Source organism: Hyperoodon ampullatus (genome assembly GCF_949752795.1).
Source record: "Hyperoodon ampullatus genome assembly, chromosome: 6".
In the NCBI taxonomy this organism is placed as follows: Eukaryota; Metazoa; Chordata; class Mammalia; order Artiodactyla; family Ziphiidae; genus Hyperoodon; species Hyperoodon ampullatus.
In genome coordinates, this window is record NC_136919.1 from 106,489,984 (window position 1) to 106,502,058 (window position 12,075).

Consider the following 12,075-nt stretch of genomic DNA (forward strand, 5'->3'; position numbering starts at 1 on the left):
CCAACTGCCCCGGGCGTCTCTTCGGCGAGGGGAGCCCCCCCCGAGGTCTGGCTGTACGCCCCCAAGGCTCCACCTTTGCGGCCAAACGTCCCGAGGAGCGGGCCCGAGGGCGGGAGCGGGAGGCACGTCCGGGGACTGAGCTGCGGCCCCCGGTCCCGGCCCCCAGCTGCCCGCGCGCCCCGCCCGCCGCAGGCGTGTCCCTCCGGCAGGGGGCGCCGGCGCCGGCCTCGTTCTGCCCATCGGGGCGGGCGAGCCTGGGACCCTGCCTCCCTGCTCGCCCGCGCCCGCCCCCCGCGCTTGTCCAGGCGGCCGGAGCCGAGAGGCGCATCCCGGCCGGGAGAGGAGGAGGACCACGAGTTCCTCGAAAGGGACCAACTCACAAAGTGCCCAGGAGAAAGGGCAGCGGACGCGCGGCCGACAGGGGTGGTGGCGCCCGGACCCCGCGCCGCGCCGGTCCCAGCGCCCCGGCCCCCACGGCCCGCGGCATGGCCCGGGGCTTGTCGCTGCCGTTGCTGTGTGTCCCAGCCGTCTGGGCGGCCGCCGCTCTCCTGCTCTGCGTGTCCGGGACCTCAGGTAGGACCAGCCGGTCCGCGCCTGCCCGGGCGCACCTCCTCTGTGCGCGGGCACGGGGCTCGCGGCTCGAGCGTGTTTCCCTTCCTTCGTGATTCTGCCCGGGCCGCCGCGCCGGCGCCGCTGCTCCCGAGAGAGGGGCGCCTGACTGGGCCCCTCCGCACCCGCCTCGGCCCCGCTCCCCTGCCCGCGCCCCGCCGCGCGGGGCTGCTTTCAATAAGGCGCGCTCTGGGGACGGCTAAGTGTTTCCAGAGGCCTGGGCGGGCGGCGCCGGCGCCCGCGGGGAGCCCCTAGCCGGGGGTTTCTGAGGGTCGTGAGTGTGAATGCGTCCGGGCCCCGGGTCCGCAGACGTGTCCGAGGTTCTCAGCACCTTGACTCGGCCCTGCTCCCCGAGGTTCCCTTCCAGGGCTCCTGGCCCGCGGCGCCCGCCTCTGCGCCGAGATCTCCCCAGGGCGGGCGCCGCGGTGGGACGAGGCTCGGGGAAGGGGGCTCCCTATCCCCGCCGCTTGGTTGAAAGGGGATTTGGCTTCCCTTTTGTTGGCCCCTCACCCCCTCCCCCACCGCCGGGAGGTGGCCGAAGCGGCATTTCCTGTGCCTGGGGTCCCCGGGCGGCCTTTCGGCTGCTGGGGACCTGGCCTCCTTCGGGCAGCCTGGAGGGGCGGGCCCGGCTCCCGGGTGGCGTTTTCCTCGAGGGTCGCGCGATCTTGGGCGGCGTGGACCCCGGGGCGCCCAAGAGCTGCCGCCAGGTTCGGGGGGAACCTGGGGGGACCGGCCTAGGGGGCCAAGCCGTCCCGATCCCCGGGGCACCCCTGGCCTGCACCCCTCGCCAGAGTCCCGCACCCTGCCGCGGCGGGGGAAGGCGGCGGGGCCTCCAGGTTTGGAGGCTGAGGGGGTTCGCCTCACGTCCCAGAAATCCGTGAACCGCCCCTTACACGTGAGTGGGTCTCAGTGTGTCCACTCCACGCATTGCTTCCTCCCCCCGCCCCCCCTCGCTCCATTTCTGCAAGAAGGTGAGAATTAGGCAACAGGCGCGAGAAGGGGGCTCAGCTCTTCTCGTATCCTGCTGCCAGCTGCGCGCTCCAGGGACCCGTCCTCAGATTTAGGAATGCTGGGCAGCCTTTCCTGGGGGGCGTTTGGGTTTAAGCAAGAGCCGATTACGTCACACATCCCTTGTTACTTGATTTGGGAAAGGGGTTTGCATTTATGTCGCTGTTCCTTAAAGCATAAGCCGCTCAGGGTGCAATGTGCAATGGTAGGGAAAACAGACCTTCTAAGTCAGTCTTTGGGGTTTTAACAACATCCCTGTGGATTTCTGCACCCCTCACCCCGCTAGAATTCCTCTCCCCTTTCGAGTCAGGGGATGCATTTGCTGCGCTGTGGGAGGTGGAAGAGGGGGCTTATCCTGGCGACTCGACGTGCTTTTGCACAGCGTTTGCGTGGTGGCCTCGTGGGGGTTAATTGCCCTGCAAAACCCCTACCTCGTAAACTTATGCCCGGCGGCGGTTTAAGTTGCATTTGTCAGGGAAGAGTTGGAGGTGGGTGATGTGAGAAAAGGTGATGGGTCTGTTGCTTAAATAAAGGTTGTAACAAGACTGGAAAGACTGCTCGCATTTTAAAAGCGCAGAGTGGTTTAAACATTGCCGTCGTTTACAGTCGAGTTTAAGAAATCTCTGAGGAACAAAGCCATCCAATATCATTTTCATTAACTTTTGAACCCTGCGTGGAGGTAATTTTCTTTTTCCAGTAAAATAATAGTAATCTCTATAGGGGAGGCAGTAGGGAAGCTGTTTATAATTCTCTTCCTTCTGGAATGCTAGGCTAGCTGGAAATTCAAAGAATATGATCATATTCAAAACTATGAATACAATTTTATGATTACAGGAGATTCGAGTGTTTGGCATCTTTTCTGCTGTAAAGAAGAATCCCTGTAATTTGAGTGTATTTTATACACAAAACATAAGTTACTATGTAAAAACATGGAAAAGTTATTCTAAAAGGATTTATAAGTTCTACATTTTTATAGAAGACTCTGTTCCTTAACGAGACAAATACCTGATTTGGGACCGTGCCCCGCCTGGGTAGGTTAGGCTGGGAGTTTTGGGGTTCCCCCACCCCAATTTTGACAGTGCAGTGTTTACTTCTGGCCCAGATCCCTGGAGTGATGGTGGTAATAAATAATGATAGTGATCCATTTGGAAGTAAGTAAATGAAAACATCTTGAATAAGAAGACTTTATGGAAAAAGAAAAGTTTTTATATGCTATATAGTAAGGAAGCATGTTTTTCTTATTATGGCTGTGTACTAAGCAAAGAAGAATCACACATTTGAAAATTTTCAATGTTTAACCCTCACGTCTACTTGATAAAAATGCCATCTGGAGACAATGACCACCACTGACCCAATGTGACATTCCTCTGAGCTGCTATACTAAACTGTTTATAAAAATGGCAATAGGTGACCGAGGGGTTCTAGTCAGTGAGGCTGAACTCTTGATTAGTAAAGCAAGTCATAGTTAGAAAACGTAACAAGAAATCTGCTTAATATTTCGCAAGCAGAAAAGCAACATGGGTTTAAAAAGGTGCATTTACCAAGAGTAGTTTTTGGTGAGAGTGATCCGCAGATTTACGAGTCAATGTGAAATAACATTTCTATTTTTATTACTAAACCGTTTTTGTATTGTTTTTTCAAAATACCGCCGTAATTATTGTTTGTATGTCAGTCTCTGTTATGGTATGATTTGTAGTGAATTACTTGTTCCCTGAGAACGTTTTGTCTCTTTAGCCTCGGTTTAACCTCTGAGACATTTAAGCCTGGCAGAGTTTGGGTTTAATGCCTATCCTTTGGAATCTTTTTCTGAGATCAATGGGATAGAAATGCAGGAGTAGGGGAACAGCCCGTCTGACAGGTAAGGAAGATTAATCCCCTAAAGGGGGATTTCTAAAGCAAGGTTTCAGCTGGAGAAGTGGCGCTCCTTTAAAATGCATTCCATGGGAGGCCAGGATGTGGAAAGTTATCATTATCATTGAAATGGAAACTGAGTGTGAAAGCCTTGGCCTCCCTAATCTGCAGAACTCTTGACTACTCTGATTAAAAAGTGTAGGAAATTTGTGTACTCTGTAACTCTTTTCCCAGGGAGAGCTGTAATTATGCAATTCCAAGTTGTCAGGGAAAAGAAAGTGGGCTACTGTTATCTGAACCCAAGGTTTAAAACCATCTTCTAAAACGGTCATTGATGTCAGGGGCCTTTTGGTGTTTATCTCGTCCATTCCCTGGGAACCTGGAGGGGAACCGGCAACATCCTGTGCTTACCACCTGGAGAAGGGCTGGGCTGGGGAGCTTTGGGTTTACCCTGCTGTGCCCTATGGGGAGCTCCCTATGGGCTGTGACATATTTCTGTTCATGGTGAAGAAAGTTGTCATTAAGGTATTTCCTTCTTTGGGGACCTGTGGTGACTGCCAGGTGGACTCCATGAATACCATACGTGGAAGGTGTCAAAAGCAGAGTCACCAGGGGGATTTGCTTTGCAGAGGAAGCGTTACTGGTTAAGTCTGGATTTTACATGGCCAATAGTAATTTCGTGAAAGGACAGTTGGGCTGAAAGGACTGGTTTTGAAAACATCGCTTCTCAGTGACTCTGGGTTCTTTGGTTTTGTATTGTTGGACTGCATCACTGTAACAGAAACACTAGGAGTTCGGTGGGTAGTGCGGGCTTCTTGAGTTTTGAAGTAAAAATCTAAGCAACAAGAGTAGCTCTGGCCCACTAATTATGGCTGCAACTGGCTGGGGTTTGTACCAGCCTCCTTTCTCTAGTATGTATTTATTTGGTTTTGCTGAGGAGCTTGCCAAGTTGGAAATGAGGGTGGGACAGCTCTGCTTGCATGTGCTGTTGTCTAAAATACGTCTGGGGTGTGATCTGTTTAAAATCATATTAGCAGAGTGGCCAAGGAATTGTTGAACATTAGGAAGGCTTTTCAAAAATAAGGAATTGTGTTGGTGTGGTTTGTGTTATTTTGGGGATTTCTGGTTTTTTTTTTTCAAGTTCTATCTCTGAAAGAACCAAAAAAATCAAAAGCCAAAGGGAAGGAAATAATTACAGAAAAATTTAGCCTAATTAAACTAAGTGTCTTGTCCTCTAGAAAGTCCTAAGTTCCAGTGGGATGTGGTGTGTGTGTCTTTAATTGTCACTGGAATGAGCTTCAGTAAGCACTCTGTCGCTTTTGAGATGTTATCTGGGGAGAATGTGGCTGCTTCTTCAAATCCTCCTGGAGTGGGGGAGGGTTTTCCCCAAGTCCCCAAAGCTGCCAGCCTAATAGTTTCCACACCCCAGTGCCCTCCTGGAGGGCTAGTTAACCCAGCGTACACTTAAATGACAGAAATCCTCATTGTAGACTTGTGCTGTGGAGTATAGTAGCCGCTAGGCACATGTAGCTATTTAGGTTAAAATTAATTAAACTGAACTGAACTGAAAGATTCGGTTCCTCCACCGCACCAGCTGCATTTCAGTGGCCGCGTGTGGCGGCGGCTCAGATGGACCAGGTATGTAGAGGACACTTCCAGCTATGCAGGAAGCTCTGTGGGCCACTCTCCTGTTTGTCCAGGGTCTGTGTGTTGGTCACTGTTGCTTCAGGAACAGTCTTCTGGAGTCTAGAACCAAAGAGGAGCTTCGCCTTGTTTGCTTAGAGTTCTGTTTGTTGACTGTGGGAGATTTGAAGGCAAAAATGAACTCTAGGGCTTCCCTGGTGGCGCAGTGGTTAAGAGTCCGCCTGCCGATGCAGGGGACACGGGTTCGTGCCCCGGTCTGGGAAGATCCCACATGCCGCGGAGCGGCTGGGCCCGTGAGCCATGGCTGCTGAGCCTGCGCGTCCGGAGCCTGTGCTCCGCAATGGGAGAGGCCACAACAGTGAGAGGCCCATGTACCGCAAAAAAAAAAAAAAAAAAAAAAAAAAAAAAAAAAAAAAAAGAACTCTAATCTGTGGAACTAGAGGGCCCTGCCCCAAGAGGGGCTTAGCAGAGGTGTGATGATGACCAAGGCAACAAAACCTTAGCGTATATGCTTGCATACTGTACAGTGCTGATATGAGGGAAATGTTAGCTTTAAAGGATTTGCATGTGAGGGGCTAAACGAGATTATGTGAACACGTGTGTGCACACTCACGTATGTGTTCGCATGTGTTTGGGAGAGGGCACATCATGGCTTCAGTGCCATTAGAAAAGCACATGCAGTGTTGATAGTGACGACTGTTTCCTCAGCTGAGGCTGTCTGACGTAAGGGGAGATCTTCAAGTGGTGAAAGGAAACCAATGTCCCGGGAAGAAGGTTTAAAGCGCAGATTCAGAAGAATCCCAGCACAGGAAAGGCGAAGGAAACCTGCACATTGGGGGCATGCAAAAGCAGTTTCCCACGTGGGGAACGAAATCACAGTAGGGGAGGAAGAGGGAGTGGGGAGATGACATTTGAGGACATACTTATGGACAAATTCACAGTCCAGTCTGAACTGAGTCTTATGTGCATCAGCTATGATTTGCCAAAGACTTCCTGGAGCAAGCAGATCTGTGATAACGCCTGTTAGCGGCCAACCCTCGCAAGATCTTCTCCTTTACCTCTGGTAACCGCCACGTGGGATGCGGTGGAATGTGTTTGTGGAATGTGTTTGCAGACCGGAAAGGGCTGAGAGAGGAGGGCAGATGTGGGAAGAGGCAGTAGGAACCAAGAACAGCCAGAGCACCGTCCTCAGACAAGGGGAAATCGTGTGGAGTCAAGAGTCTGAGGATCTTAGCTCCCAGGCAAATGCAGGATGGGATGCGATAAGCAGGGCAAGGCATGGCGAGCTGCAGCCACGTTTTTCGGAGGATCATTTGGCAGCACCCGGCGGTGGGGGTGGGAAAGCTCAGAGGGTAGTGGTTGCACCCAAGAAAGGAGGTGCATGAAGAATCAAGGGCCTTGGTCTTGGATTTGTTGGGGGAATTCCCAGGAATTCTTGGGAGGAGCATCCTGGGAGAAAACTGATGCAGAAGGGAAAGTCCAGTCATTCCTTAGGGGTCTGGAGCAGGGATGCACACAACATTTTGGCTCCTGGAAGACAATGGGCATTGGGCAGGAGAATGAGTGGGATTTATGGGAGGATGAGGAATTGAGTGAGGACATAAGAGTTCCATCTAAAATAGGGAGCAGCCCACAAATGAATGGTAAGAAGGGTGTAGGAAGGGAGTGAAGGGTCACAGGCTGAGAATGCTTTTAGGCACAACCTCTGGGTCATTCAGTTAAGTGTCCACCTTGCTGTCCTATTGCAGGACGTTATTTTATGTTTTCAACTCTTAAAGAACATTTGGAAATAACATTTGGAAATTGGGAATTTTCCTCCCAACAGTGAAATAACTCCCAGGTCACCATAGTCTTTGTATAACATTGGATACGTTTCTAGAGGAGCTTAAAGTCTACAGGAAGAGTGGTGACAAGGGGTGGGGCTCTGTCTTAAGTGAACATGAGATGTGGAGGGAGGGCAGGAGTGGAGGGACTGGCTGGTTGTGCATCTGCTTAGTTTGCAAAAAGAAACACGGAAAGGAGAAACCATAAAGTGACACCTCAGATCTTTTCTTAATTAAGGTAACATATGCATAAAAGAGACCTTTTAAGCCATTTTTTAAGTGTACAGTTCACTAGCATTAAGTATCATCACACTGTTGTGCCACCGTTGCTACCATCCATCTCCAGAACTGTTTTCATCCCCCAGACTGAAACTCTGCCCCCATTCAACAACAGCTCCCCATTCCCCCTTCCAGCCCTGGCAGTCACCATTCTACTTTCCGTCTCTATGAATTTGACTATTATAGGTATCTCAAATAAATGGGATTATATTATTTGTCCTTTTGTAACTGTCTTCTTTCACTTAACATAGTCTTTTCAAGGTTCATCCATATTGTAACATGTGTTAGTACTTTTTTTAAGGCTGAATAATACTCCATTATACACACATGTGTGCATACCTACCATGGATATACCACATTTTGTTTTTCCGTTTTTTCTGTCTTTCGGTGGACATTTGGATTGTTTCCTCCTTTTGGCTCTTGTGAATAGTGCTGTTATGAACATGGGTATACAGATATCTGTTCAAGTCCTTGCTTTCATTTCTTTTGGATGTACACCCAGAAGTGGAATTGCTGGATCATATGGTTGTTCTATGTTTAACTTTTTGAGTAACTGCCATACTGTCAACATTTGTTATTTTCCGTTTTATTGATAACAGTCATCATAATGAGTGTGAAGTGGTTTTAATCTCATTGTGGTTTTGATTTACATTTTTCTAATGATTAGTGACGTTGAGCATTTTTTCATGTCATTTGTATACATTTCATGGCCATTTGTATATCTTCTTTGGATACGTCTGTTCAAATCCTTTGCTCATTTTTTAATCATATTGTTTGGGTTGTCTTGGTTGAGTTGTAGGAGTTCTATGTGTTCTAGATATTAACTCCTTATCAGATATATGATTTACACATATTTTCTTCCATTCTGTGGGTTGCTTTTCCACTCTGTTGATAATGTCTTTTGATGCACAAAAGTTTTTAATTTTAATGAATCAATTTATGTTTTCTTTTTTTTTTTTTGGTTTTACCTGTGGTTTTGGTGTCATATCCAAGAAATCATTGCTAAGGCCAATGTTATGAAGCTTTTCCACTATGCTTTTTTCTGAAAGTTTTTAGTTTTAGCTTTTTTTAGGTCCTTGATCCATTTGGAGTTAATTTTTATAGATGGTGTAAGGTAAGGGTTCAGCTTCATTATTTTGAATGTAGACATACAGTTTTCCCAGCACCCTTTGTTGAAAAGTTTGTTCTTTATTCATTGAATGGTCTTGGCATCCTTGTCATTTGCTACATATGTAGAGTTTATTTCTGGGCTCTCTATTCCATTGGTCTATGTGTCTGCCCTTAAACCAATGTTTTGATTATTGCAGCTTTGTAGTATGTTTTGAGATCAGGAAGTATGAGTGTTCCAACTTTGTTTTTTGAGATCAGGAAGTATGAGTGTTCCAACTTCATTTTCTTTTTCTAGATTGTTTTGGTTATTTGGGATCCCTTGAAATTCCATATGAATTTTAGGATAGATTTTCTATTTCTACAAAAAGCGTCACTGGGATTTTGATAAAGATTGCACTGAATCTGTACATTGCTTTGGATAGTACGGACATCTTAACAAGTCTTCTAGTCCACAAACACAGGCTGTCTTTCCTTTTATTTAGATGTTCTTTAATTTCTCTCAACAATATTTTGTAGTTTTCAGTGTACAAGTCTTTTATCCACTTGATTGAATTTATTCTTAGTATTTTGTTCTTTTTGATGCTTTGTGAATGGAAATGCTTTCTTAATTTCATTTTTGGATTGATTTTTGTTAGTGTATAATAGTGCAGCTGATTTTTGCCTGTTGATTTTGTATCCTGCAAATTAGTTTAATTAGTTCAAATAGATTAGTTTAAATGTTTAATTAGCTTAAATTAGTTTAAATAGCTTAATTAGCTCAAATTAGCTCAAATAGAATTTTTGTGTATCTGTATGTAGGATCATGCCATCTGTGAACAGAGATAGTTTTACTTCTTTCTTTCCAATTTTGGATGCCTTTATTTCTTTTTAAATTTTTGTCTAATTGCTCTATCTAGAACTTCCAATATTATATTTAATAGAAGTGGTGAAAGCAGACATCCTTGTCTTGTTCCTGATCTTAGAGAAAAAGCTTTCAGTTTTTCACCATTGAGTATGAAGTTAGCTGTAGGCTTATCATATATGGCCTTTACTATGTTAAGATAGTTTCTTTCTATTCTTAGTTCATTCTGACATATTTTTGTATGAACATGTTAATGTTCTACATGTTCAAAAAATAAAGGTAAATCACTGAAAATGGCAGGAAACTAAAGCTGAATACAAACAAGTAAGTTCAACTATAAAAGAAACCTGTTGGGTGGGCCAAGAAGTGCCTTCGGTTTTTTAAGTAAAAATACAAGACATATTTTTCATTTTCACCAAGAACTTTATTGAACAGCATATTCACCCTTTTGTTCCACTACCATCTGCCATTTTTCAGGCAACTTCATAATTCCATCTTCCCAAAACTTTTTATCTTTTTGAGCAAAGAACTGTTCCAGGTGCCTTTTACAGCCTTCCAGGGAATTGAAATTTTTTCCATTAAGAGAACTTTGTAAAGACTGAAATAAATGGAAATCCAAAGGTGCAGTGTATGATGAATACAGCGGATGAATCAAAACTTCCAACCAAGCTGTAACAGTTTTTCCCTGGTCATCAAAGAAACATGGGGTCTTACATTATCCTGATGGAAAATTTGTTTTTTGTTGACTAATTCTGGATGCTTTTCGTGGAGTGCCACTTTCAGTTGGTCTAATTGGGAGCAGTACTCGTTGGAATTAATAGTTTGGTTTTCCGGAAGGAGCTCATAATAGAGGACTCCCTTCCAATACCACCAGAAACACAACATCACCTTCTTTGGATGAAGACTGGCCTTTGGTGTGGTTGGTGGTGGTTCATTTCTCTTGCCTCACGATCTCTTCTGTTCCATGTTGTTGTACAGTATGTACTTTTCATCGCCTGTCACAATTTGTTTCAAAAACAGAACATTTTCATTACTTTTAAGTAGAGAATCGCATGGGGAAATACGGTCAAGAAGGTTTTTTTTCACTTAACTTATGTGGAACACAAACATCAAAGTGATTCACATAACCAAGCTGGTGCAAATGATTTTCAACGCTGGATTTGGATATTTTGAGTATGTTGGCTATTTCCCGCGTGGTATAACATTGATTGTTCTCAGTTTATGTCTCGATTTGGTCACCATCAACTTCAACTGGTCTACTTGACCGTGGAGCATTGTCCAGCGAGAAATCTCCAGCACGAAACTTTGCAAACCACTTTTGACACATTCGATCAGTCACAGCACCTTCTCCATACACTTAACAAATCTTTTTTGCATTTCAGTTGCATTTTTACCTTTCTTGAAATAATAAAGCAGGGACTTCCCTGGTGGTCCGGTGGTAAAGAATCCACCTTTCAATGCAGGGGACGCGGGTTCCATCCCTGGTCGGGGAAATAATATCCCACATGCTGCGGGGCAACTAATTGTGCGCACCACAACTACTGAGCACGCGCACATCAACTAGAGAGCCCGCATGCCACAGACTACAGAGCCTATGTGCTCTGGAGTCTGTGTCACAACTAGAGAAGAGAAAACCCGCACACCACAGCTAGAGAGAAGCCCATACGCCTCAACGAAGATCCCATGTGCTGAAACGAAGATAGGCCCAGGATAGGGAAAAATATAAGGTGAGCCAGGAGCGTAATCTTGTGATAGAAAGTGAACAGAAACAATGGGAACATATCAAATGTACAGTTGCCAGCTTGGAGGCGTTCCAGTGGTCAAATCTCCGACAGGTTAAGCGTCAAATAAATAAGGACAAGCATGGATTATACGTGGAACAAAATAAGAATCTATGATTCAACACCGATAAGTAAATAAGTACAATTGCCCCTCTGTATCTGTGGATTCTGCATCCTTGGATTCAACCAACCATGGATCAAAAATATTTTAAAAAATCCAGAAAGTTCCGAAAAGCAGAACCTGCATTTTCTGCACACTGGCAACTATTTACAGAGCATTTACATTGTATTTACAGCCTTTTACATAACATTTGCATTGTATCAGGTGTTATAAGTCATCTAGAGATGATGTAAAGTATACGGGAGGATGTGTGTAGGTAATATGCAAATTCTACTGCCATTTTATATAAAGGACTTGAGCATCCTTGGATTTGGTATCTGCAGGGGGTTGGGGGTAGTGGGGTGGCCCTGGAACAATCTCCCACAGATACTGAGGGACAACTATATAGTTAAATGCATGCATTATTTTCCTAGGGCTGCTGTAATAAAGTACTACAAATTGGGTGACTTAAAATAACAGAAATTGTTTTTCTCACAGTTTTTGGAGCCTGCAAGTCCAAAATCAAGGTGTCAGCAGTCCATGCTCCCTCCGAAAGCCCTGACGGAGAATGCTTTTTTTGCCTCTTTCAGTTCCTGGTGGCTCCCATTGTCCCTTGGCTTGTGGCAGCATCACTCCAATCTCTACTCCATCTTCACAGGCCCTTTTTTCCTAGATGTCTCTCTGTGTCCACTCCTCTTCTTATAAGGGACAGCAGTTAATGGATTTAGGCCCACTTTATTTTTTTTTATTTTATTTTTTTAATATATATATATTTTTTTTTTGCAGTACGCGGGCCTCTCACTGTTGTGGCCTCTCCCGTTGCGGAGCACAGGCTCCGGACGCGCAGGCTCAGCGACCATAGCTCACGGGCCCAGCCGCTCCGCGGCATGCGCGATCCTCCCGGGCTGGGGCACGAACCCATGTCCCCTGAATCGACAGGCAGACTCTTAACCACTGCGCCACCAGGGAAGCCCAGGCCCACTTTAAATCCAGGATGATTTCATCTTGAGATCCTTAACTCATTACTTC

At 46.2% G+C, this 12,075-nt stretch overlaps 1 protein-coding gene across 1 annotated transcript in view; it reads left to right on the forward strand.

Annotated features, from left to right (window-relative positions):
- Window positions 1-485: 485 nt before the first annotated feature.
- Window positions 486-12,075, forward strand: part of ROR2 (receptor tyrosine kinase like orphan receptor 2) — a gene marked incomplete at both ends in the record, with an annotated part of 219,748 nt that continues 208,158 nt past the window's right edge. The window contains one exon of the mRNA XM_079706010.1: window positions 486-573. Coding sequence (XP_079562136.1) covers window positions 486-573 — 88 coding nt within the window. The remainder of the gene's footprint in view (window positions 574-12,075) is intronic.